This window comes from Dendropsophus ebraccatus, chromosome 6 (assembly GCF_027789765.1).
Source record: "Dendropsophus ebraccatus isolate aDenEbr1 chromosome 6, aDenEbr1.pat, whole genome shotgun sequence".
Lineage (NCBI taxonomy): Eukaryota > Metazoa > Chordata > Amphibia > Anura > Hylidae > Dendropsophus > Dendropsophus ebraccatus.
In genome coordinates, this window is record NC_091459.1 from 134,162,939 (window position 1) to 134,187,136 (window position 24,198).

The 24,198-nt window shown below is 44.0% G+C and overlaps 1 protein-coding gene across 3 annotated transcripts; it reads left to right on the forward strand.

The window, feature by feature from the left end:
• On the forward strand, window positions 1-23,792 carry COLEC11 (collectin subfamily member 11). 3 transcript variants are annotated; one of them, XM_069974067.1, is made up of 7 exons: window positions 1-89; window positions 10,586-10,738; window positions 12,553-12,624; window positions 17,945-18,016; window positions 19,420-19,473; window positions 19,596-19,691; window positions 21,346-23,792. In XM_069974067.1, exons 2-7 carry the CDS (start codon window positions 10,612-10,614, stop codon window positions 21,753-21,755), a joined length of 831 nt encoding a protein of 276 aa, XP_069830168.1. In that variant the 5' UTR covers window positions 1-89; window positions 10,586-10,611; the 3' UTR covers window positions 21,756-23,792. The 3 variants fall into 3 exon arrangements, with proteins under 3 accessions (XP_069830168.1, XP_069830170.1, XP_069830169.1); XM_069974069.1 differs by having other exon boundaries at window positions 21,364-23,792; XM_069974068.1 differs by lacking the exon at window positions 1-89 and adding an exon at window positions 5,975-6,345.
• Window positions 23,793-24,198: the final 406 nt, after the last annotated feature.

Genomic DNA, 24,198 nt, shown 5'->3' on the forward strand with positions numbered 1-24,198 from the left:
GTCAGGCTTCTGTAAACAGCGGCAATGAGGTTCATACGCCTTACAAGACAGAGGACAGTTCTGACCCCAATCCTCTCGGGAAATATAAGGTAAGAAACTTGCTCAACTCTCGCATACACTTCTGTCCGTCTTACTTTGTGTTTTCAAAGACGAAGTTTATAGGATATCGGAGTTAATTCTGGACCATCCAACTTTTAGGCTATGTTCATACACAGTTTTTTTGCGCAGTATTTTTCAACCAAAACCAGGAGTTTATTGAAAACAAGGAAAGGCTATGCTCACACACTGCTGAAATTGAGTAGATAGCCAGCACTTAATGGCAAAAATTTGGCATTATTTTAAAACAATGGCCATTGTTTTGAAATAACGTCCATTTTTTGCTGTTAAATGGCCATCCACTCAATTTCAACAGTGTGTGAGCATAACCTTTCCTTGTTTTTAATCCACTCCTGGTTTTGGTTGCATAATACATGAGCAAAAATACTGTGTGGGAGCATAGCCTCAACAATAATGTTACTGGTTATGGGTATATTTGCCCCACTTATGATTGTAGTGGAGTTAATGGGAACATTTCACCATCACTCTCATCATTGCAGCATCCTGTCCATAGATAACTACAGGAACACAGGTTAATGTTTTGATGTTTGCTAGGATATTGTTAGGCTACAGGTTGTTTGCACAAGAATTGTAAAATTTATACGATTATGGCAAGATTATACTTTTTTTCAGATTCTTTTTTTATTTTGTACATACGTGTGATTAAAGGTTGGGCTATCCTCAGTAAGGATCTGTACATAAGAACTATGGCACATAATGTGTGGAAGTTGTCATATATCTGGGAATTATTTTAAAGCCACTGTATGAGATTTGAAGCTTTTTTTTTATTTTTTACAAGCATTTTCTTTTCAGTTTATCACACATGTAAGATGTTTTTTTTGTATGTCCTACAAAAAAAAAAACACTAGGGGAAAAACTGCAGGAAAAATAACTTACATTGATAATTTATGCTCCATTTTGAGGGGAAAAAAAACACACAAAAAACAAACAAAAAAGGAAAGGTACTATAGGCTACAAAATCCAACAAAAAAAGTATTTATGTAACCTAAATTGACAATATTATACACCCCTATGATTTATAATGGCACACATAACTGTAGAAAAAAAGTTTTTTAATTATTATTTTTATTATTCAGGATTATTTTTTGTATGCCTTTTTGTGTGCCATTATAAATCATAGGGGGTGTATGATGTTGTCAATTTAGGTAATACAATTATAATATCCTTATCCAAAATTGGCCTTGGATGTTATCACATGGGGTGCTTTGATGTTTTTTGTTTTTTTTCAATCCAAAATGTGGTTTGTTTTTCTGTTTGTTTGTTTTTGAACATTCCTGGGGAACCTTTTGCCCTCCAGCTGTTGCAAAACTACAATTCCCATCATGCCTGGCCAGCCAAAGCCTTTGGATTTAGCTGTCCAGGCATGATGGGAATTGTAGTTTTGCAACAGTTGGAGGGCAACGGGTTTCCCATCTCTGCTTCTATAGAGTAACAGTCACACCTAGCATTTGGTATAAAAAGAAACTGCATCGATTGCTTGTGACATCGCCCGCTAAATTATGATTGAGCTTTAGGGTGTTTTTTTTTTTTTTATTGCAAAGAGGCATAAGGGTGAAGGGGTGTCTGCTTAGGTCTCAGTGTGTATGTGTAACAGCTTTGTGAGAGGACTTTGAGGGAGATTTATCAAATATGGTGTAAAGTGAAACTGGCCCAGTTGCCCCTAGCAACCAATCAGATTCCACCTTTCATTTTCCAAAGAGTCAGTGAGGAATAAAAAGTGGAATCTGATTGGTTGCTAGGGGCAACTGGGCCAGTTTCACTTTACACCATGTTTGATAAATCTCCCCTTTAAAGGGGTACTCCGGCCCTGCAGTATAATCTGTGTACGGCCGTGGAGGGGGTTGAAATAGAAGCGACTCGTGCCGCCCTGTACCCCCGCCCTGCTTCCTGTTAGAGCTGCGAGAGAGGCGGGACTCCGCTACGACCGCTGAATGGAATAGAAGCCGGAGGTAAGTCACCTCCGGCTTTTATTTCAACCCCCTCCCCAGCCGTACACAGATTATACTGCAGGGCCGGAGTACCCCTTTAACAGATAGCCTCTTACATACAACATAAGGCTATGTTCACACAACGTATGGAGATCGGCCGTTCCGTGACCCGGCCAGGTCACAGAACGGCCGGTCTCTGCACGGATCATCCCAGCTGGTACTTAAGTACCAGCCGGGTGATCTTTCGGCCGCAGGGTTCTGATGCGGGAGCATAAGCGCGCGCCCACATCAGAACCTCCAAGAACGGCCGTACGTTTACGTAGTGTGAACATAGCCTAAAAGGGGAGATTTATCAAACATGGTGTAAAGTGAAACTGGCCCAGTTGCCCCTAGCAACCAATCAGATTCCACTTTTTATTCCTCACTGACTCTTTGGAAAATGAAAGGTGGAATCTGATTGGTTGCTAGGGGCAACTGGGCCAGTTTCACTTTACACCATGTTTGATAAATCTCCCTCAAAGTCCTCTCACAAAGCTGTTACACATACACACTGAGACCTAAGCAGACACCCCTTCACCCTTATGCCTCTTTGCAATTAAAAAAAAACAACACCCTAAAGCTCAATCATAATTTAGCGGGCGATGTCACAAGCAATCGATGCAGTTTCTTTTTATACCAAATGCTAGGTGTGACTGTTACTCTATAGAAGCAGAGATGGGAAACCCGTTGCCCTCCAACTGTTGCAAAACTACAATTCCCATCATGCCTGGACAGCTAAATCCAAAGGCTTTGGCTGGCCAGGCATGATGGGAATTGTAGTTTTGCAACAGCTGGAGGGCAAAAGGTTCCCCAGGAATGTTCAAAAACAAACAAACAGAAAAACAAACCACATTTTGGATTAAAAAAAAAAAAAAAACATCAAAGCACCCCATGTGATAACATCCAAGGCCAATTTTGGATAAGGATATTATAATTGTATTACCTAAATTGACAACATCATACACCCCCTATGATTTATAATGGCACACAAAAAGGCATACAAAAAATAATCCTGAATAATAAAAATAATAATTAAAAAACTTTTTTTCTACAGTTATGTGTGCCATTATAAATCATAGGGGGTGTATGATGTTGTCAATTTAGGTAATACAATTATAATATCCTTATCCAAAATTGGCTGGGCCGGAGTACCCCGGCTGGGTTCACACACAGTATATTTCAGGCAGTATTTGGTCCTCATGTCAGGTCCTCAAAGCAACCAAAACCAGGAGTGGATTAAAAACACAGAAAGGATCTGTTCACACAATGTTGAAATTGAGTGGATGGCCGCCATATAACAGTAAATAACGGCCATTATTTCAATATAACAGCCGTTGTTCTAAAATAACAGCAAATATTTGCCATTAAATGGCGGCCATCCACTCAATTACAACATTATGTGAACAGATCCTTTCTGTGTTTTTAATCCACTCCTGGTTTTGGTTGCTATGAGGACCACAATACTGACTGAAATATACTGTGTGTGAACCCAGCCTAAAGGGGTACTTGTATGAGGTTTTTTTTATCATTATTATTACTATTATTATTTTTTTATTATTAATATTAATTATTATATTATCATTTCATCCCTAATTTTGTATCTGACAAATTTGAAAAAAAAAAAAAAAAAACTCAGCCAGTCCGATATAGAAGATGCAGTATTTTCCTTATGTTTGCAGGATACATGGTTTCTGATATTACATTATACAGTGGTGCCTTGGATTACGAGCATAATTCGTTCCAGGCCTGCGCTTGTAATCCAAATCCACTCTTAAACCAAAGCAAATTTTCCCATAAGAAATCACTGATATGCAGACAATTGGTTCCACACCCCAAAAATAAATATTTATTATACTGAATAACATGTAAAACAGATGAAACAAACATTCAGAAACAGCAGAATATGTGATATTATAAGTTACTGTACAGTAATGGATAGAATGGGAAACACAAGGGCGGACAGAGACTGCAGGGAGCAGGAAGGAATGAGCAGGGCAGATGTGGGCACATACATGCAGCACTCTCTGTCCGGGGAGGGAGGGGTTACAGCTATGGAGAGATTACCTCCACAGTCCTGTCCCCTGATGTAAGCCCCAGCCTGAAGTGGATCTGCTATGATTTGGAAGGTGAGGGAGACTTCCTGGGTCAGAGTACAGTGCTGTAGACCCTGCTATGCAGACCATGTCCCTCCCCCACTCCCCCTCCCACCCAGTACAGGGAGCTCTTAAACCAAAGCAATGCTCTTAAACCAAGTCACAATTTTGAAAAAACTGTGAGCTCTTAAACCAAAACGCTCTTAAACCAAGTTACTCTTAAACCAAGGTACCACTGTACATTTATTTGGCTTATAATTTATACAGATAGAAATCCCTCGCAGCATCTTTCAGGGTAAGAAATATGGAGGTGAATTACCAACACACTGAATTCATCCCTGTACTCAACCGTCCAGATACAATAAGGGCTCCAGATCACAGCCATAGACCTGTCTGTAGCGGGAAATTAAAGGAAATTAAAAAAAAACTATACAGGCTCCTTTTTGTTTTATACTCCCAAAAAATAAATTAATTTCTTTCAGAGGAGACTATGGTGGATAGAGTCTATACAGCCATTGCCCTTATGTAATAAAAAGAACGATAGATACTTCTGATAAAGTGAAAAATTGGAAAGACACCTGTGTAGCGGTAATATATACCAATGGGAAGACTTTTAATGGAAAATCATACCTGTTATATTACATTTATATGTGTAGCCATAGGAGATACAGGGTCACGCTTGTTTCCTGGCACCTATGGCCCTCTGCGTTACTAATCCGCGCTCCGTGACGGCTTTAAAGGGGGTTGTCTTTGTGGGACAATCCATTCAGTACATGGATGTTTGGGTCTATTATGATACAACTTCTTCATAATGTTTAGAGGTGATTCTTCAATGACTGGAGTCCTATTTTCTCCCTCCCCCCCTCCATATGGGCTGGACCGCCATATTTTCTCCATTTCCAGCATCCTCCCCCACCTATTGCCCTTCAACGCAAACTTCCCGTCTATGGAGCCCCCCATAATAATGATGCCAACTCACACCAATAATACCCCCACAGACACACTTTATGCACCCACACAATAAAAGTACAAACAGTATTTGTGCCCTCACACTCCTTGTTTGTGCCCCCATACAGTTACCATCTTCTTTTGTGCCCTCAATAGGTAGTTAGGACTCCCCATTAGTTAAATAAAAGTAGACTCCCTATATAGAAGGTTGATAGGGTAGATCCCTCATATAATAGGTAGATAGGTATTATATAATATCCTTCATATAATAGGTAGAGGGAGAACTGAATGTCTAGATCAAGGGTGTCAAACGCATGCCCTCATGCCCTCCAGCTGTTGCGAAACTACAATTCCCATCATACCTGGACAGCCAAAGCCTTCGGCTTTGGCTGTCCAGGCATGATGGGAATTGTGGTTTTGCAACAGCTGGGGTGCCTGAGTTTGACACCCTGGTCTATGCATCCAGTTCTCCCCATACCCACCAGTCAGTCAATATCAGGACGGTAACACTGAGATTTCATCCACACAAATGTCCTTGGAATTTCAAGAAATCCAGCACCTTGCTGATCCAGAATTTTACAATAATAAATTTTAAATAAAAATAGCAATGGGGCATAATTTCTTAATTTCTTTTAGCAATAGAAAAGGGCAGAATATCTGTCCGGCCTGTTTTCCTGGTATGAGGTTCATCAGGGGGCCCTCTGAAGGCAAGAATTAACAGATACACCTATTTGACATTCAGTTCTGGGTATCTGTACTCGTGTGGGATTTCCTGCCTGGGCACGGCCACTTAAGCTTTTCCTTATTTGAAAAACATTTTTGGGAATCTCGTCTTAAATCTTCCTTTCTGATGTGGCTCCAATTCCTGCAGTCAGCAGCAGTCAGTGTTTGGAGAGGAGCTCGCTCGGTTCCATCCCTTGTGTTGTGCTTGGACGTCACCCTGTGCGCAGTTCTCAGAAGAACTCTTCAAAACATCTTCTGGACCCTCAAAGGGGAAAAAAAATTTTACTCGAAAAGAAGAGGAGAGAGAAGAATACAAAGTGACAAGCGAGAGTCAAGCTAGATGGGGTCACTGATGGTGTATACCATATAACAGGACTACACTACTCCGCATGCCGTAGAGGAGCCACAGGAATAGTGTTTCTATCCATCTTCATTGGATGTGGTTAGAGGCGACTTGGACACATCAGAAGGATCTGAACATCTTTAAGGCTCAAAAGGTGAGGATATCTGCAGGAATGCTTTACAGATGTAGCAGAGCCGGATGAGTTATGACTATCTTTAGGGTAGATCTTCTCTCTTTTCATTGACCCTTTTGATAAGATTTTAGGATCATTGAACTATAACCCCCACTATGCTCTCCTTAGTCGGATTCATTCATGAGTTTCTGGGAACAGATGTCACTGATATATCTGTAGTGAAGCTTACTGAAGCCCCTTTGTTGTATAGTGGGGGTCTCAGTTGACTGAAAATTACTTCTGACATGTCTTTCTATGTGAGATGTGCAAAGGTGACATCCTCTGTAATACGTATAGTAGCACATCACAATATCCTCACCCATTGTACTGAACGATTCCAGCTCTGCAGCATTTGGACATAACAATATATGGAGTTTATTAGTTTATAGTTATGCCAAGTGCAAAAATAAAAAAAGGGAAAAATTCTGCAGCATTTATAGTCGAAGCAAAGTGGGTAAGATTTAAATTGTACCTATCACTTTAAGGCTATGTTCACACTATGTAAGTCTCCGGACGTAGCGCGTTCCGTGAATAATCGGCCGGAGACTTACATAGTTTGCGTACAATGGAAAGTATACGATCTACGGCTGCACAGTTCACACTACGTAAGACCTTACGCCCGGATCTTACGCGGCGCCGTAAAAAAATGAACCAGACCATTATTTGAGGACGGAAATGCCGTAACTTACGCCCGTAGCGTTACATGCGGTCCCGTACGTAGTGGTGATTTCTTCATTTTGCCATCTTTTTGTGCCGATCCAAAAGGTTCTGTGGGGTGTCCGGGGCTAGGCGAAGATTTCCAAGTAAAAGACCGCTGTCAGATTGCTACGTAGGGCGCTCGGGAAGCGTAAGTAGACTACGGGCGTAAGTTCGCGCTCCGTACGTAGCCGGCCGCAAGTAGCGTGAATCCCCACCCGGAGTTTACCACGTATATGTCCGGCCGCGAAAATATGCGGCCGGACATATACGCAGTGTGAACATAGCCTAAAAAACAAAAACAAAAACTTCATAGGTTGTAAAGACTAGAATGAGCAGGGAGAGAAGCACATGGCTGAGCGCTTCTCTCCCATCTATGTGTCCCAGCACACTTGTTTATGCAGAGCACTTTTCAAGCTGACATGTAGTTTGGACATTTCTGTACGCGGTGATAACAAATATGGTTTTTTTATTTTTATTTGTGGGAATAAATGGGGAAAAAACAGGTTTGTATTTTTCTTTTTACACTATTTAACTTAAACAATTGTTAGGTGGCTAATACTGATCAGTGTAATGCTATTTCAATGCATTGATCAGTTCAATCAATGCTCTGCTAGTATAGCCTGTCTGAGGAAAGCTGCAAAAGCAGATCTACCATGGCAGGCATGGAGGCCTTTAGAATCCATTCAACCGCTATGGTGACCAATCAGCAACTCGTAGGGGTGTGGGTTGAACATTTGACACCTCTGACACCTGTCATTTATCCCTTTAAATACCATACTTGCTATCGATTGCAACACTTAAAGGGAATCTGTGAACTCTAGATCATGCACCATGTGTCAAGGCGGCTTTGGTAAGCTCCTGCTCTGGACAGTTCCTGACATGGACAGAGGTGGCAGCAGAGAGCACTGTGTCAGACTGGAAAGAAAACCACTTCCTGCAGGACATACAGCAACTGAAATTTTGATATATTTAAGGGGTGTTACTTTCTTATAAAGTGATGGGGGGGCTCACCAATTATAAAGAGATGGTCTATAATAGTAATTTGTGAGAAGAGATCTCCCATTCAACTCCAACCTTACATAATGTAAACTACAAGTTATCTCGGAAAACATAATGACCCCAAACATGGATAAACATTTCAAGGACTAGAAATACTTGAGATAACTTGTCTTTTTTTTCTTCTGAAGATGCTTTCTTGGTCTTTTATCTCTTTTTTTGACAGATAGCTCACACGGCTATTTAAAGTAACTTGTTTCAGATGACTTTCCAGAATGAGCCGCCCCCCCCCCCCCCCCCCCCCCCACACACACACAACTTCAATTTTAGGTCTTGTTGCTTTGTTGCTTGTTTTAATAAAAGAAAAATAAAACTTAAAGGGGTATTCCCATCCCATTCCCTAAACTTTCTTTTTAGGAGATAGGTAATGCTAAAAAACAGAATTTTGCAAATGCATTGCATTAGCAAATTTGGCTCCTTTCTCCATCCACACTGTGGGCGGCTTGTTACCTAGGCTCCCGACCACTGCTTTCAGCTCTAATGCACTCTGGTGGCCCAGGATCCTTGGAAGCTAGTAAGTATTCTTTCTGGGGCTTGGATTTTCCCTGGACTCATGTATGAGCTCAGTGGGAGACACAGCAATGCCGAGCTAATTCAGCTTAGAACCGCGGGGATGAATTATTGGCAGATGAGAAAAACCCTTTAAAGAAAACATCACAGCTAACACTACAAGCTCTGAAAAACTAAATATCTTAAAGGGGTTGTTCACCTTTTTTTTTTTTTTTTTTAATCAACTGGTGCCAGAAATTTGTAATTTACCTCTATAAAAAAATGTCAACTTTTCCAGTACTTATCAGCTGCTATATGTCCTGCAGGAAGTGGTGTATTCTTTCCAGTCTGAAGAGTAGGAGAGGTTTTATATGGGGATTTGTTACTGCTCTGGACAGTTCCTGACATGGACAGAGGTGGCAGCAGAGAACACTGTGTCAGACTGGAAAGAATACACCACTTCCTGCAGGACATACAGCAGCTGATAAATACTGGAATACTGGATTTTTAAATAAAAGTAAATTATAAATCTCTGGCACTTGCTGGGACCAGTTGGTATATGTAGGTTTGGCCTATCAATTCTTATGGCTAAATTGCATTGTTTATTGGAATATCATATTGATGCCTATTTACACTGTGTACATGCAAAACATGATGTTAATAGATCCCCATAGACCAGGGATGGGAACCTGTGGCCCTCCTGCTGTTGCAAAACTACAATTCCCATCATGTTTGGTGAAAGCATAAGGGGATTGTAAGACCACAGGTTCCCCATCCCTGCCATAGATCTTCAATAACTAAAGACTGAACAATTGTTCATGTCTCCCGTCCGGTCCCTGTCCTCTCTATATACAGGAACGTTCACAGCTAGCCTGTTCTCTCTTTGGCGAGGAAAGGGTTCAGCTGCAGTCAGAGAGCTTGCACTGTGGCTTATCTCTCCCTGAACAAAGGGGTCAAGTGGTCATTTTCCATCACTTCTCCATCTCCACTGACATCATTTCGGTCCTACGGCGCTGCTCAAATCCTGCTGGCACCTACATAACCTCTTAGCGTGCAGGCTAAGGGGGCCGGAAGTCAGGGTCTCTAATACATCTCTAAGAGCGCTCTTATAAAGATGCCTTGAAGACCCTGACTTCCGGCCTTCAAAAGCCATGGGGAAAGATGTGGGGGGTCACAAGAATTTTAACGTCATATCCAACGGGATCCGAGCGGTGCTGTAGGACCAGAATGAAGCTGTGCCATGGGACAACGATCATAAATGGTGAGTATAGGCGCTGTAGGACCAGAATGTAGCTCTCCCATGGGACAACAATTATCAATGGTAAGTATTGAAAATGCTTCTTTAAAGGAGAAGTCCAGAGATTTTTTTTATTTTTACATGGGGCGAGGGTGAGGGGAAAGGATATGATAAGGAATTACCTCTCCCTGTGGCCGCGAATCGCCATGTCAGAAGGTCCGGGCCCTCACTGGAGAATGCCTGACCCAGCTGATGGCCGGGCTAAGCCAGTCTTTCAGCTGGGTCGTGATGTGTGCAGCGCCGAAGATCCCGGTGCCTGGCGGGGGTCCCAGAGCAGTGATCTGGCACGGGGACGGGTGAGTATTAGTGGTTATTATGTTCCGTCCCCCGCTTCTTCAAAAATAGTTGTAGCCCAAACTTCTCCTTTAAGCCTTACTGACTGATAACGTTGGGGTATCCGAAAACCGCATATACTAGTGTCTAACGTGTCCTTATTATTGAACTTTGGGGGGGGGGGTACATTATACTTACCCATATATCCAGCCTATGAGGTATCGCCATTGCTGCAGGAGCCTATGTGTGCCTTGTGTATTCTGCGTCACGTAGCTGACCTGATCGCCCCAAGATAAAAGTTTGAGTGATCACGACGCTGTCAGTATACATGACATAGTTTCCAGTAAGGACTATGGATACCATGTGGTGGGCCGAATTCACTGAGTGTTTATGCATTCTTGTTCTCAGGAGTCAATGACCCCCAACGCTTCATTATGAAGAGACTTCTGGTTTCTGTGGCAACTCTGATTAACCTCCTGCTCCTGCTATCGGGATCTGGGGATTGTCAGCACATTACGGATGAGTCCTGTTCTCTTCAGATCCTTGTCCCTGGTTTGAAAGGTACGTCTTCCTCTTCATTAGCCTATTGTTTGTATTGTACTGCGAAGCCTTAATGATCTAGAGGTAAAGAGTTTCTAAATGAACGCGCGGGGAGATGTCGGCAACATTTACGAGACAAGATGTAAAGCGGCATGAAAGACTAGCGGAGCTTTGTTTCATAGGATTAAAGGGAAAGTATCAGAAACGTACATGCATCTCTCTAAGGGTCCTATTCCATAGGCCGATGGGGGCCCGATCAATAATGTAAACGAGCGCCGATCTGCTAGTTCGGCGCTCGTTTACTGGGCCTATTACACGGCCCGATAATCGTTTAGCGAGGGCTGCAGGGACATTGTTACCGATGTCCCTGCAGCCCTTGTTTAGACACCATACATTACCTACACATGTTGCAGGGCTTCTCCTGCGCTCCTTCTTCCTCCAGGTCCTGTGCGCAGCAGCAACTTCAGTGTGGCCTGTCTGAGCTGACAGACCACTCAGCCAATCACTGGCCGCGGCTGTCCTGGCCAGTGATTGGCTGAGCAGTCTGTCAGCTAAGACAGGCCGCACCGAAGCGACCTGCGACATGCTAGGTAAAGCATAGTGCTTGTGAAATCGTTGGTCGCCCGCGGCGCATCGCTATTCCATGCAGCGATGCGCGGTCGGTGCACGATGATTTTAGGTTTGAACCTAAATAAACGATCAGTCGATGACATGATTATCGGCTGATTGTTGTCTCTATTCCACGGAGCGATTATCACTCTGTGGAATAGGACCCTAAGATTTGGGCTCATAACTCAGAATAGGGCCTGGTTATTGGGGTCGGAGAGGAGAAGGGGGGGTTTCTACTGCGTCCGTTCATGTGTCTGATGATTTTCTGTGTTCTGTGAGTCCTTAAAGGGAATCAGGTACCTCCCTGGTGAAGTGAGAACAGGCCCCAGTACTTTATAGCTGCCGTGTACAGCCCTCTGATGCCGTGCCTGGCAGTCTCCGGCAGGCAACAGTTTTAAAAGGATCTCTAACCTACTGATATCCCCCTATTGCACACGGGGCTCCGAGGAGGAACCTATGTCCCCTATCTTCCTCCTCAGCACCATTCCTGTGCTGTTAGCAGTGTAATCCTTGGTCCGGAGCACTGTTAGGAGCACTGCCCCAGAGCTAGCCCACGCCTTCCATTGATTATCATTAGAAGGAGCGGGCCGGCTTGCGTGATGAGGGCAATGCTCCTAACGGTGCTCCGGACCAAGGATCACACTGCTAACAGCACAAGAACAGCGCCGAGGAGGAAGGTAAGAGACATACCATCCTCCTGGGTGCTCTGTGCGCAGTAGGGTGCTATTAGCAGGTTACATTCTGGTCAGCAGGCTCTGTAGCAGCTGCTATGGTGGTAGTTACACCCCTGGGCCTATGAACATACATTTCATTATTAAGGTGGGTTCACAATGAGGAATCTGCGCGGAGAAGTTCCTGCAGATCCCGTTGCTCATCCCCGCTTGCGGTGTCACTCATTTCCGCCATCAACCGAAAGAATTGGTGTCAATTTATTTGGTGGACGGCAGAATCCGCTTATGCATAGAATGTAGTCTATGGCACAGGTGGGGACGACCGACTGAATCCGCGGGAACTTCTCTGAGCAGATTCGTCAGTGTGAACCCACCCTAAGGCCCAGTTCATACTGAGAGATACTGCAGGACACTAAGCTCTCCAACGCGGAATGCCGCCGTTTTTGCTCAGTGTGAACTGGGCCTAAGGCTGGATAATCCCCGTATGAGCTTGTCCCCTGTTGCCTATGAAATAGCTGTTGTGGTGATATTGACTATACCAGATTATATTAATAGGTGATGTTGGTGAAAAAGGAGAGAAAGGAGCACCGGGGAGACCGGGAAGGGTCGGCCCACCAGGAGAAAAAGGTAAATGTGCCGCCTGTACTCCCAAACATTCAGGATTTTATCATCTTTATTTCGAGTAGGTTTTTGTGTAGGAGACCATCCTTTTGCTGGTGCTTTTTGATTCAATTTAAGGTGAATAATGAAATTAATATTTTAGTTGACCATATGGATCCTAGTCACTATCATCAGATCATCAGGCGTAGGAGAAGAGGAAGGCGCTGGCCGTGTAGGATTATACTTCATTATGTTACAATTGCCCCTAGTAGGAAACGGATGAACCCACCTATAGTACAAACCTGTGGTTGTCGGGTCCTGATGGGAATCGTAGTTTTGCAATAGCTGGATACCCCAGATTGAGATAGAGTTATTAAATTATGGTTAGAAGGCTTTGCAGAGCTTTTTTTATGTCTGGCTTTAATGTTGGCTACCAGAGACCCTACCCTGTGCAACCAAGCAACCTTATGGGAGTACTGCGGGGTACTTCGGCAAAAAACTTTTTGTTCCAAATCAACTAATTTCAGAAAATTATATAGATTTGTAATTTACTTCTATTGAAAAATCTCCAGTCTTTCAGTACTTACCTCTGACACAGTGCTCTCTGCTGCCACAATAACATTTCCTTCCGAAAAATATGGCATGCATGGACCCTCAGCCCATACTATACTTCTTAATCATTTTCATTCTTTATACAATGTTATACAAGATTAGAAGGAGAGGTTTTCTATGGGGATTTGCTACTACTCTGGACAGTTCCTGACATGGACAGAGGTGGCAGCAGAGAGCACTGTGTCAGACTGGAAAGAATACACCACTTCCTGCAGGACATACAGCAGCTGAAAAACTGGTGATTTTTATATAGAAGTTATTTACAAATCAGTCTAACTTTGTGAAATCAGTTGATTTGAAAAAAAAAAAAAAAAAAAAAAAATCACTTCAGTACCCCTGTAAAGGGATACTCCAGAGAAAAAAACTGTATTTACATCAACTGGTGTCCGAAATTTATACAGATTTGTAAATAACTTCTATTTAAAAAAAAAAAATCTCTGGCCTTCTCTGGCTGCTGTATGTCCTGCAGGAAGTGGTGTATTCTCTCCAGTCTGACACAGTGCTCTCTGCTGCCACCTCTGTCCATGTCAGGAACTGTCCAGAGCAGGAGAGGTTTTCTATAGGGATTTGCTACTGCTCTGGACAGTTCCTGACATGGACAGAGGTGGCAGCAGAGAGCACTGTGTCATACACCACTTCCTGCAGGACATACAGCAGCTGATAAATACTGGAAGCCCTGATATTTTTATTGAGAAGTAATTCACAAATCTGATACAGATTTCCTCCAGAGTACCCCTTTAATATGGCTGATAATGGTAAATACAAAATAGTAGCCGTCAGTCCCAGAAACAGAAAGCAGACTATAGAAGACAAGTGGTTGAACTTACCAGGAGAAAGCCTGCCCGCAGTCTATGCACACGAGGGTTGTTAACCAATCACAGGATGATAAATGATCCTCAGTAAAGCTGACGGAGAGGCCGGTCACTGCGGCAGGCACAGAGGAATAAAATAAGCCGCCATTTACTACCTTACCTTTAGCTGCGTGTGCTGGGAAAATGGTAACATAAAGCTGGCAGGGAGGTTTTATGGCGGATCTGCTTACCTCACTGTCTATGAGGTCTGTGACATCTATAAACCGGGACATTTCATACATCACATTAACAGGAAACGTCAACGCCGCATCAGCTTCCACATTGCTCCTTTATCGGCTGCCACTTTGACATATGTCGGCGGCCCAGGAGGAAGTTATATGTGGGGAGAAGGGATTTACCTCAGATCAGAGCAAACAGTAAATACACACTCAGGATTGATGCAGCCAAACCAGGGATGGGGAACCTTGGGCCCTCCAGCTGTTGCAAAACTACAATTCCCATCATGCCTGGGCAGCCGAAGCTTATTACTACTACTACTACTACTACTACTGCTGCTGCTACTACTACTACTACTACTACCTCTACTACTACTACTTCTACTACTACTACTACTACTACTACTACTACTATTACTACTACTACTATTACTATTATCACTACCACTACTACTACTACTACCACTACTATTATCACTACTACTACTACCACTTCTCATGGCCGCTTTAACCAGAGGGCACATGGTGCACGTGCTTCGGGCCCACTGGTTAAAGGGGCCCCCCCCCGAGCAGGCCGGCCGTTGCTATGTGCGACCAGTGCGGTCACACAGGGCTCCGGCCACCAGCCTGTCAGGGGGGAGCGCCATGGATGGGTAATCTACTTACCCCTCCATGGCGCCCCCTGCAGGCCCCCCCGTCCGCCGCTGCTGCCGCTGCTGCGGCGCTTCAGCGCTTCAGCGGCAGCGTTACTGACAGAGAGAGAGCCATTGGCTCCCTCCCTGTCAGTCACTCTTGTGGCCGCACTTCCTGCGGTCACAAGAGGCCGCACTCTCCCTCTAGCGCCCGACGTCACTGGAGCGTCGGCGCGAGGGTAAGGGGAGTGCAGCCTCTTGTGACCGCAGGAAGTGCGGCCACAAGAGGGAAGAGAAGAGAAACGCGAGGACCTAGGTGAGTAACAGTGTTTGTTTTTTTTCAAGGTTATATGGGAGGGGGAGCACATATACTATGGGGGAGCACAGGGGGCTATATACTATGGGGGAGCACAGGGGAGCTATATACTATGGGGGAGCACAGGGGAGCTATATACTATGGGGGAGCACAGGGGAGCTATATACTATGGGGGAGCACAGGGGGCTATATATTACTGGGGAGCACAGGGGGCTATATACTATGGGGGAGCACAGGGGGCTATATACTATGGGGGAGCACAGGGGGCTATATACTATGGGGCAGCACAGGGGGCTATATACTATGGGGGAGCACAGGGGAGCTATATACTATGGGGGAGCACAGGGGGCTATATACTATGGGGGAGCACAGGGGAGCTATATACTATGGGGGAGCACAGGGGGCTATATACTATGGGGGAGCACAGGGGAGCTATATACTATGGGGAGCACAGGGGAGCCTTATACTACTGGGGAGCACAGGGGAGCTATATACTATGGGGGAGCACAGGGGGCTATATTCTACTGGGGAGCACAGGGGGCTATATACTATGGGGGAGCACAGGGGAGCTATATACTATGGGGGAGCACAGGGGAGCTATATACTATGGGGGAGCACAGGGGGCTATATTCTACTGGGGAGCACAGGGGGCTATATACTATGGGGGAGCTATATACTATGGGGAGCACAGGGGGCTATATACTATGGGGGAGCACAGGGGGCTATATACTATGGGGGAGCACAGGGGGCTATATACTATGGGGGAGCACAGGGGGCTATATACTATGGGGGAGCACAGGGGGCTATATACTATGTAGGAGCACAGGGGGCTATACACTATGGGGGAGTACAGGGGGCTATATACTATGGGGGAGCACAGGGGGCTATATACTATGGGGGAGCACAGGGGGCTATATACTATGGGGGAGCAGAGGGGGTTATATACTATGGGGGAGCACAGGGGGCTATATACTATTGGGGGGAGAGCACAGGGGGGCTATATAATATTGGGGGGAGAGCACAGGGGGGGCTATATACTATTGTGGGAGAGCACAGGGGGGCTATATACTATTGTGGGAGAGCACGGGGGGCTATATACTAATGGGAGAGCGCACAGGGGGGCTATATACTATTTGGGAGCACAGGGGTCTATATACTATGGGGGAGAGCACAGGGGGGCTATATATTGGGGAGAGCACAGGGGGGCTATATACTATTGGGGAGAGCACAGGGGGGCTATATACTATTGGGGGGAGAGCACAGGGGGGCTATATACTATTGTGGGAGAGCACAGGGGGCTATATACTATTGTGGGAGAGCACAGGGGGGCTATATACTATTGTGGGAGAGCACAGGGGGGCTATATACTACTGGGGAGAGTGCACAGGGGGGCTATATACTAATGGGGAAGCGCACAGGAGGGCTGTATATAACTGGAGGAGCACATGAGGGTCTATATACTACAGGGACACCTTAAAACTATGGAGGCACAGAGGGGTGTAACTATGTAGGGGTACAGAGGGGTGTAACTACTGTATAGGGGTACAAGGGACCTAACTACTGTATGTGTTGGAGCCTTAAATATTTGTCTGGCAGATTCTGGAGAGAAGATTCACAGCCAGGAGAAGACTTCAAGGTGGCCCAGGCTGGATGGAGAGAAAAAGAAAAGGTGACAGACTCTGATCGGAGAAGACGCCCCCGGTGAGTCACTGGATGTAACTGCACTCTGTTATAGGATTGTAGTGTTAGGGGTCATGATGTGGCGGTATTATGTAATGGTATCATTGGTAATATCTTTGTTTTGTTTAGTGCAGTTTTTATGTAATATGTAATCACTGTATGGTGGAAATAGTGTTATAAGGTAACTACTGTATGTATTGGGGCTCTTGATACAGTGTGGGGGCAAATTCAGTACATTATACAATGTGCCAAAAGGGAAAGGGGGGGCCCACTCTTGAGGGCTGTGCACTGGGCCCACCAATGTATTAAAACGGCCCTGCCACTACTATTATCACTACCACTACTATTACTACTACCCTTGGCATATCTCCTGCCTTGTCCATTATTTTCCATACTGTACTACTACTACTACTACTACTACTACTACTACTACTACTACTACTGCTACAGCTACTACTACTACTATTACTACTACTACTACTACTACTATTACTACTACTACTACTACTTCTACTACTATTACTACTACTACTACTACAGCTACTACTACTACCACTACTACTACTACTACTACTATTACTACTACTACTACTATTACTACTGCTACTATTACTACTACTACTATTACTACTACTACTACTATTACTACTACTACTACTACCACTACTATTATCACTACTACTACTACCACTACTACTACTACTACTACTACCACTACTACTACTACTACTACTACAGCTACTACTACTACCACTACTACTACTACTACTTCTACTACTACTACTACTACTACTACTACTACTATTACTACTACTACTATTACTACTACTACTATTACTACTACTACTACTACCACTACTATTATCACTACCACCACTACTACTACTACTACTACTACTACTATTACTACTACTACTACTATTACTACTACTATTACTACTACTACTACTACTGTTACTACTACTACTACTACTACTACTACTTCTACTACTATTACTACTACTCCTACTCCAATTGCACTACAACTATGTTCTACTGATTGACAATATTTAAACCACTCCATCACTTCTTGTTTTCCAGGTGAAATAGGTGACAAGGGAGTAAAAGGAGGCATAGGCCGCCATGGGAAGATTGGCCCTATTGGTTCTAAAGGTATTTATCTATGGTAGCCTGTAATATGTAATATCTAGTATGGTTTAAAGGGGGTTTCTGGAGAATAATTTTTCAGAATTTAAAGGGGTACTCCGCACAGGCTGGGTTTTTTCCACTATGGCCGTAGAGGGGCTGCATGACAGCAACAACATCCACTTACCTCCCCGGTCACAATAAAGGGTGCAGCATCGCGGTGCTCCTGGTCACTTCATGACGTCTATGACGCAGCTTGGGACGTGATGTTTCAAGCCCTCTCAGTCATTTGGTGGCAGAGGCGGGACCCCACTACAGCCACTGAATGGTTGACTGGGCTTAAAACGTCACATCCCAAGCTGTGTCATAGACGTTATGAAGCGGCCGGGAGCAGCACAATGCTGCCCCCAGCGATACAACCGGGGAGGTAAGTGGACGTTGTTGCCAGGGGCATAGCCAGGATTCACGTGGCCCCATAGCAAACCCCTTCCCTATGAACAACACAAAGCACTGCATATAGCTCTGCTTCCTCTGTCAGTCCACTGTTTTTAACTATAAGGGCCCATTAGGAGCCCTTATGGTTAAAAACATAGGTGCAGGACGGACTACCCTCTGCTTAACCCTTTATGTACTGCAGTGTATAAGTGACCTGAGGTTCACAAGACAAGGAGATATCTGCTTTACTGCTGGTGCACTGAAAACCCCTGACCTCTGCATGGAGCTCCTCACATTTTCCTGATTGATTGCAGCAGGCAGCCGAGAACAGAGGTTAGGGGTTATGAGTGCAGTGGAGCAGAGTTCTCTTTGTCCTCTGCTTGTTAACCTTTTTTTTTGTGTTGCAGCATGTAAGTAAACACTGGGTCACTTACACACTACAGTACATAAGGGACACAGGATAGCTCTTATCTTCCCTGTTAATCCCTGGCCCCTTCTCCCCCACAGACCCTATAGCAGCTGCCTACCCTGCCTCTATGGTAGCTACGCCACTGGTTGTTGCGGTCAGGAAGCCCCTCTACGGCCATAGTGAAAAAAGCTCTTGTGCCCAGGGAACCCCTTTAAGATGAGGGATAAAAAATGTATTCACTTTCCAATGATCCCTACCAGTGCACCAATCCCATCCTGACACACAGGAAATGCTCAGTCATAGATGACCTGTCCTGGCCAGTGATTGGCTGAACGGATACTTCCTGTGTGTCAAGATGCAAGTGGAGAGCAAAGGGGAGCGGCACCATCAGAACAGCATCGGCATGGGATTGGTATTGTAGTAAGTGAGTATATTTATTTTTCAGCCCATTTCTTCTAAAAAAAATATTCTCAATCAATCCTTTCAACTAACCTTTTCTTTTTTTGGAATAGTTTTTTTTTCTAGCAAGTAGCGTGATAAAGATAACTGGAATTATTTTCTTTATTTTATTTTTTTATCTTATTAGGTGAGAAGGGAGATGTTGGTGATCTAGGTCCTCCAGGTCCCAATGGAGAACCAGGTATAGAAACATTACTGTATCGTGCTATACTGCATCATATGATGTGTCATTAAAGGGTTAATAGATGAAGCATCAGTATTGTATGCCCCCCCCCCATTCCTATATCAAATATAATCTTACAGGGATTCCATGTGAATGTGGACAGTTGAGGAAAGCTGTTGGGGAGATGGACATCCAGGTGACACAGCTGACCACAGAGTTGAAGTTTGTCAAAAATGGTACGTATCACATTATGTATAATAAACCCACAGACTATACAGAAGGGCGCCAGTGTTAGTATCAGGGCCTGGTTCCTATATATATTACTGCGGTGTGATATGTACAGGTGGCGTAATCGGGGGCCGGCCATTGCTGGAATGGACAGGGGTGGGATAGAAGCACTGTGAGGCGCAGAAGGCCATGAACCCTAGGCCCCGCCTCTTTGACTCTGAAACAGCCACATTAAAGAACCAGAACCCAAACGGTCAGCATTTGACTCCCAGCAGCTGGAGAAGTTGGATGTCACCCTTGGACGACTGCCAGGAAACCATGGATACAGACTATGGCCTTTGGCTGTATCCATATTTGCCATGCAGCATTCAACTCCTCCGGATGCCAAGAGTCCAATGCCAAGTAATAGGGTTCAGGGAACACTACTGAATAGAGATGAGCGAACCGGGTTCGAGTCGATCCGAACCTGAACGTTCGGCATATGATTAGCTGGAACTTGGATAAAGCTCTAAGGATGTCTGGAAAACATGGATACAGCCAATGACTATATCCATGTTTTCCACATAGCCTTAGGGCTTTATCCAACTTCAGCAGCCACCGCTAATCAAATGCCGGAGGTTCGGGTTCGGATCGACTCGAGCATGCTCCAGGTTCGCTCATCTCTACTACTGAACCATAACAGTTTGGCAAGTCCACTCAACACTATCCTCTAGAACAAAATATAATCTTTGGAATTATTTTCAGGCCAGTAGGTAAATGGTGACAAGACTCCCCCGCCGCCACCCCTCCCACCCCCAAGTAAAGGTCCTTTCATAAGTAACAATCTTCAATCAACCGCGCCCAGAAATGAGTGCCGATCAGCAAGATCGGCACTCGTTTGCAGTGTCTTTAGAAGGCACAATGAGTCAAATGTCCAGGCCGCACGAACGATCACTGTATCATTTGTGTGGCAAATCAAATGTATTGCCATCGGCTGCACATTCCCTTTTCACACATATTTTGCCACAGTACAGAAGATGCAATCAGCCCGCGATGGGGCTTTTTCCCGCTCCTCAGCTGATGACTGTCATGTTTAAAGGCCCTATTCCATGGAACGATTATCGGCTGTATTCGGCCAATATCGGCCGTTACGGCAGATAATCGTGCCGTGGAATAAAAGGCAACAATCAGCCGACATCCAGGAAAGCAGCGATCTGCTGCCGTCGCTCCGTGGAATACGAGCGGCGGCAACAGACCCCCACTATCCCCTACGGGCTGCCCGGACGATCTAGCGATCACCCGGGCAGCCCCCCTGCACCTCCCCGCGGCCCCTTCCGCACCTCCCTGCGGCCCCTTCCGCACTCACCTGCTCGCTGCTGCCGCTATTCCAACCATTTTCTATTCCATACCTCTCCGATTATCGCCTAAATTCGAAAAATATGATAATTTGTGCAATAACTGTCCCTTAGTTTGTCAGGACACAGGTAAGAAAAGAATTGAAGAGCGAAAACCATTTTTAAAAAATGTTTCCCTTTCCCTGCGCCTTTCACCTGTAGTATATTCCTCATCAGGGGGAGAAAAAAGCTCAGGAGAAATCATATGTATGTTTCTGGATTTCTGTCTACCTCAACTGCTGTATTGTACATTAAGCCTGTTATAGAAATGCGAGTGCTCACTTTTCAGCACTGCCCTCCCCCGCAGTTGTTGCTGGAGTGCGAGAGACGGATACAAAGATTTACCTACTGGTGAAAGAAGCAAAGAAATACACCGAGGCCCAATCCTATTGCCAAGGAAGAGGAGGAACGCTGAGCATGCCCAAAGACGAGGCAACAAATAGCCTCATAGCCTCGTACATCAACCAGGCTGGCCTCAGCAGGGTGTTCATTGGGATCAATGACCTGGAAAAAGAAGGTTATTATGTGTATTCGGACCGGTCACCAATGCAGACCTTCAACAAGTGGCGGCAAGGAGAACCAAATAACGCCTACGATGAGGAGGATTGTGCCGAAATGGTGTCCTCAGGGGGGTGGAATGATGTCTCCTGTCTTATTACCATGTTTTTTATTTGTGAGTTTGACAAAGAACACGTGTGATTGTTTTCTGACATCAGTCCGTGAGGTTCTCCAACTTAGATGGTGTAGATATGCTTCATACAACAAGAAGAGACGGAGAAATCCATGGTTGAAGTCTTTAGCTCCCTTAGTTAAAGGGGGTTTCTATCTCTTAAAACAAAACAAAAATCTGGGCAGAATGAAAAAGTGGAACAACCCTTCCTTTAATACTCACCCCTCTGCTTTCCCCTGGTCCCCTGTTGCTCTGCCTGGTCGAGGTGCCCTGGTGATGTAACCGTTCCCTGTGTAGTAGACATGTGGACAGTTTACAGTCACATCACCAGCCACTTCTGCCGAAAAAGTCTAGAGAAGCGGCATGGACCAGGAGCGAGCAAAGAGGTGAGTATTGTTTTTTTTTTTTTTTTTTTTTAAAGAGGGTCAGAAACCCCCTTTAAGGGCTAAAGATTTAAAACAGACTGGTTGCTAGGGACATGTTGCCTTACTACCTTGCTGAAAAGACTGTAACTGTTAGATCTATAGTAACGGAAAAGAAGAAAGGCAACTTAGTTGTCATCCTGTGCTGTTTCTTATCATTGAGCACAGTATTACTCTAAATAAAATTCAAGTGGAGATCCTTCTTTAGGCTATGTTCACCAAACATACTATTTTATTTTTATTTTTTTTAAAGAACGGCCGTTGTTTTCCATTAAAACCGTTTGGCACTCAAAACAACGGCTGTTGTTCAATACATTGTGTGAAAACAACGGCCGTTGTTCCATTGACTTCAATGCATATTATTGCAGTATGAAATAAAGCCAATTGTTTTAATGGAAAACAATGGCAAAAAATATGTTGTGTAAACATACCATAAAGCGTACCTTGCAATATTTTAATTTTTTTAAAGAAATCAACCGGGGTTGGGAGGGCAAGCAGTTATGCATGTAACTCGCTTTATTCTTTTTTTTATTTTTTTACTTTTCTATGTTTACATCAACATTATACATATGGCCAAACTGTGGTCCATGCGGATATTTGGTCTTTTCAAAAAAGAGACCAAACACAGGAAGTCCCCGTCCTGTGTGCTCATGCAAAGAAAGAAACCCGTTTATCCTGCAGGTTTTATATCAACTGAGGGCAATTAACTTAGTCTAATTATATTATTAACTATTGCTAATAAAATCAACGCTGCAGCTTACCTGGAGACAATGCTCTTTGTTATGCAACAATTAAATCAATTTAATGTCACTGTGTGGTTACAGAGGTTTTGGTGCTGTGTGACAGGAGAGCTGACCATACAATACGAGCACCCCCAGGATTCTCTGCTACAGAATGTGGAATGCACTGTAGCTATACACATGCGCAATGAAGGGAGACACCTAGTGGCCATATGTATAACTTTGATTTAAACATGAAAAAAATTAAGTGAGTATATTGCAAAACTGCTTGCGGTCACAACTAGAGATGAGCGAATTTACAGTAGAAACAAAGCAAATCACTTTGTTCCTATCTGCATTCTGCTAATCAGGCTGTGGGCTTTAAAGTCCTCTGTGCCACTCTCCCTTGGGTCCTAGAGAAAGATGGATCCAGACATGATGGGAGTTGTAGTTTTGCAGCAGCTGGAGAGCCAAGGTTCCCTATCCCTGCTTTGTCTTATGCCCTCTACCACTATAAACATGACTCCAAAACTCATCTAAATCCTATCAACCATTATAATTTAAGAAATGCTTTATTATATGTAAAAGATTTTTCCCTTTTTTCTAGCTCCCAGCAATCTATGATTTTTTTTAAATATTTTTTTTTCTATATAAATTTTATATAATTTTTGTAATATTTTTTATATTAAAAAAAATAATTTTAAGTACTCATTACATTGCCAATTCCTCCCCTTTTATCTATTATCCAGCATGGTAAGGTAGCATCAGCTATGGTCACTGAGCTGAGACCCCTGCCATTCATAGAAGGTGGTCATTGCTGCTCTTTTTAAAGGGGTACTCCAGAGAAAAAAAAAAGTTTTAAATGATCTGGTGTGAAAAAGTTATATAGATTTGTAATTTACTTCTTTTAAAAATCTTAAGCTTTCCAGTACTTATCAGCCGATGTATGTCCTGCAGGAAGTGGTATATTCTTTCCAGTCTGACACAGTGATCTCTGCTGCCACCTCTGTCCATGTCAGGAACTGTCCATAGCAGGAGAGGATTTCTATGGGGATTTGCTGCTGCTCTGGACAGTTCCTGACATGGACAGCGATGGCAGCAGAGAGCACTGTGCCAGACTGAGAAGAATACACTACTTCCTGCAGGACATACAGCAGCTGATAAATACTGGAAGACTTGAGATCTTTTTTTTTTTTTAATAGAATTAATTTACATATCTTTATAACTTTTTAATACCAGTTGATTTGAAATTTGAAAGATAACCCTTTAACTTGATAGATCAGTGTTTTTTGTTGCTACAGTAGCTTATGCTGGCAAATTCTCAAGTGATT

Bases quoted from the DNA above. Each gene is read 5' to 3' on its own strand.
- COLEC11 (XM_069974067.1), top strand. From the start codon at position 10,612: ATGAAGAGACTTCTGGTTTCTGTGGCAACTCTGATTAACCTCCTGCTC. The intron at 19,474-19,595 runs GTATAGAAACAT...ATAATCTTACAG, and splicing joins AGGTCCCAATGGAGAACCAG to GGATTCCATGTGAATGTGGA. The intron at 19,692-21,345 runs GTACGTATCACA...CTCACTTTTCAG, and splicing joins GTTGAAGTTTGTCAAAAATG to CACTGCCCTCCCCCGCAGTT.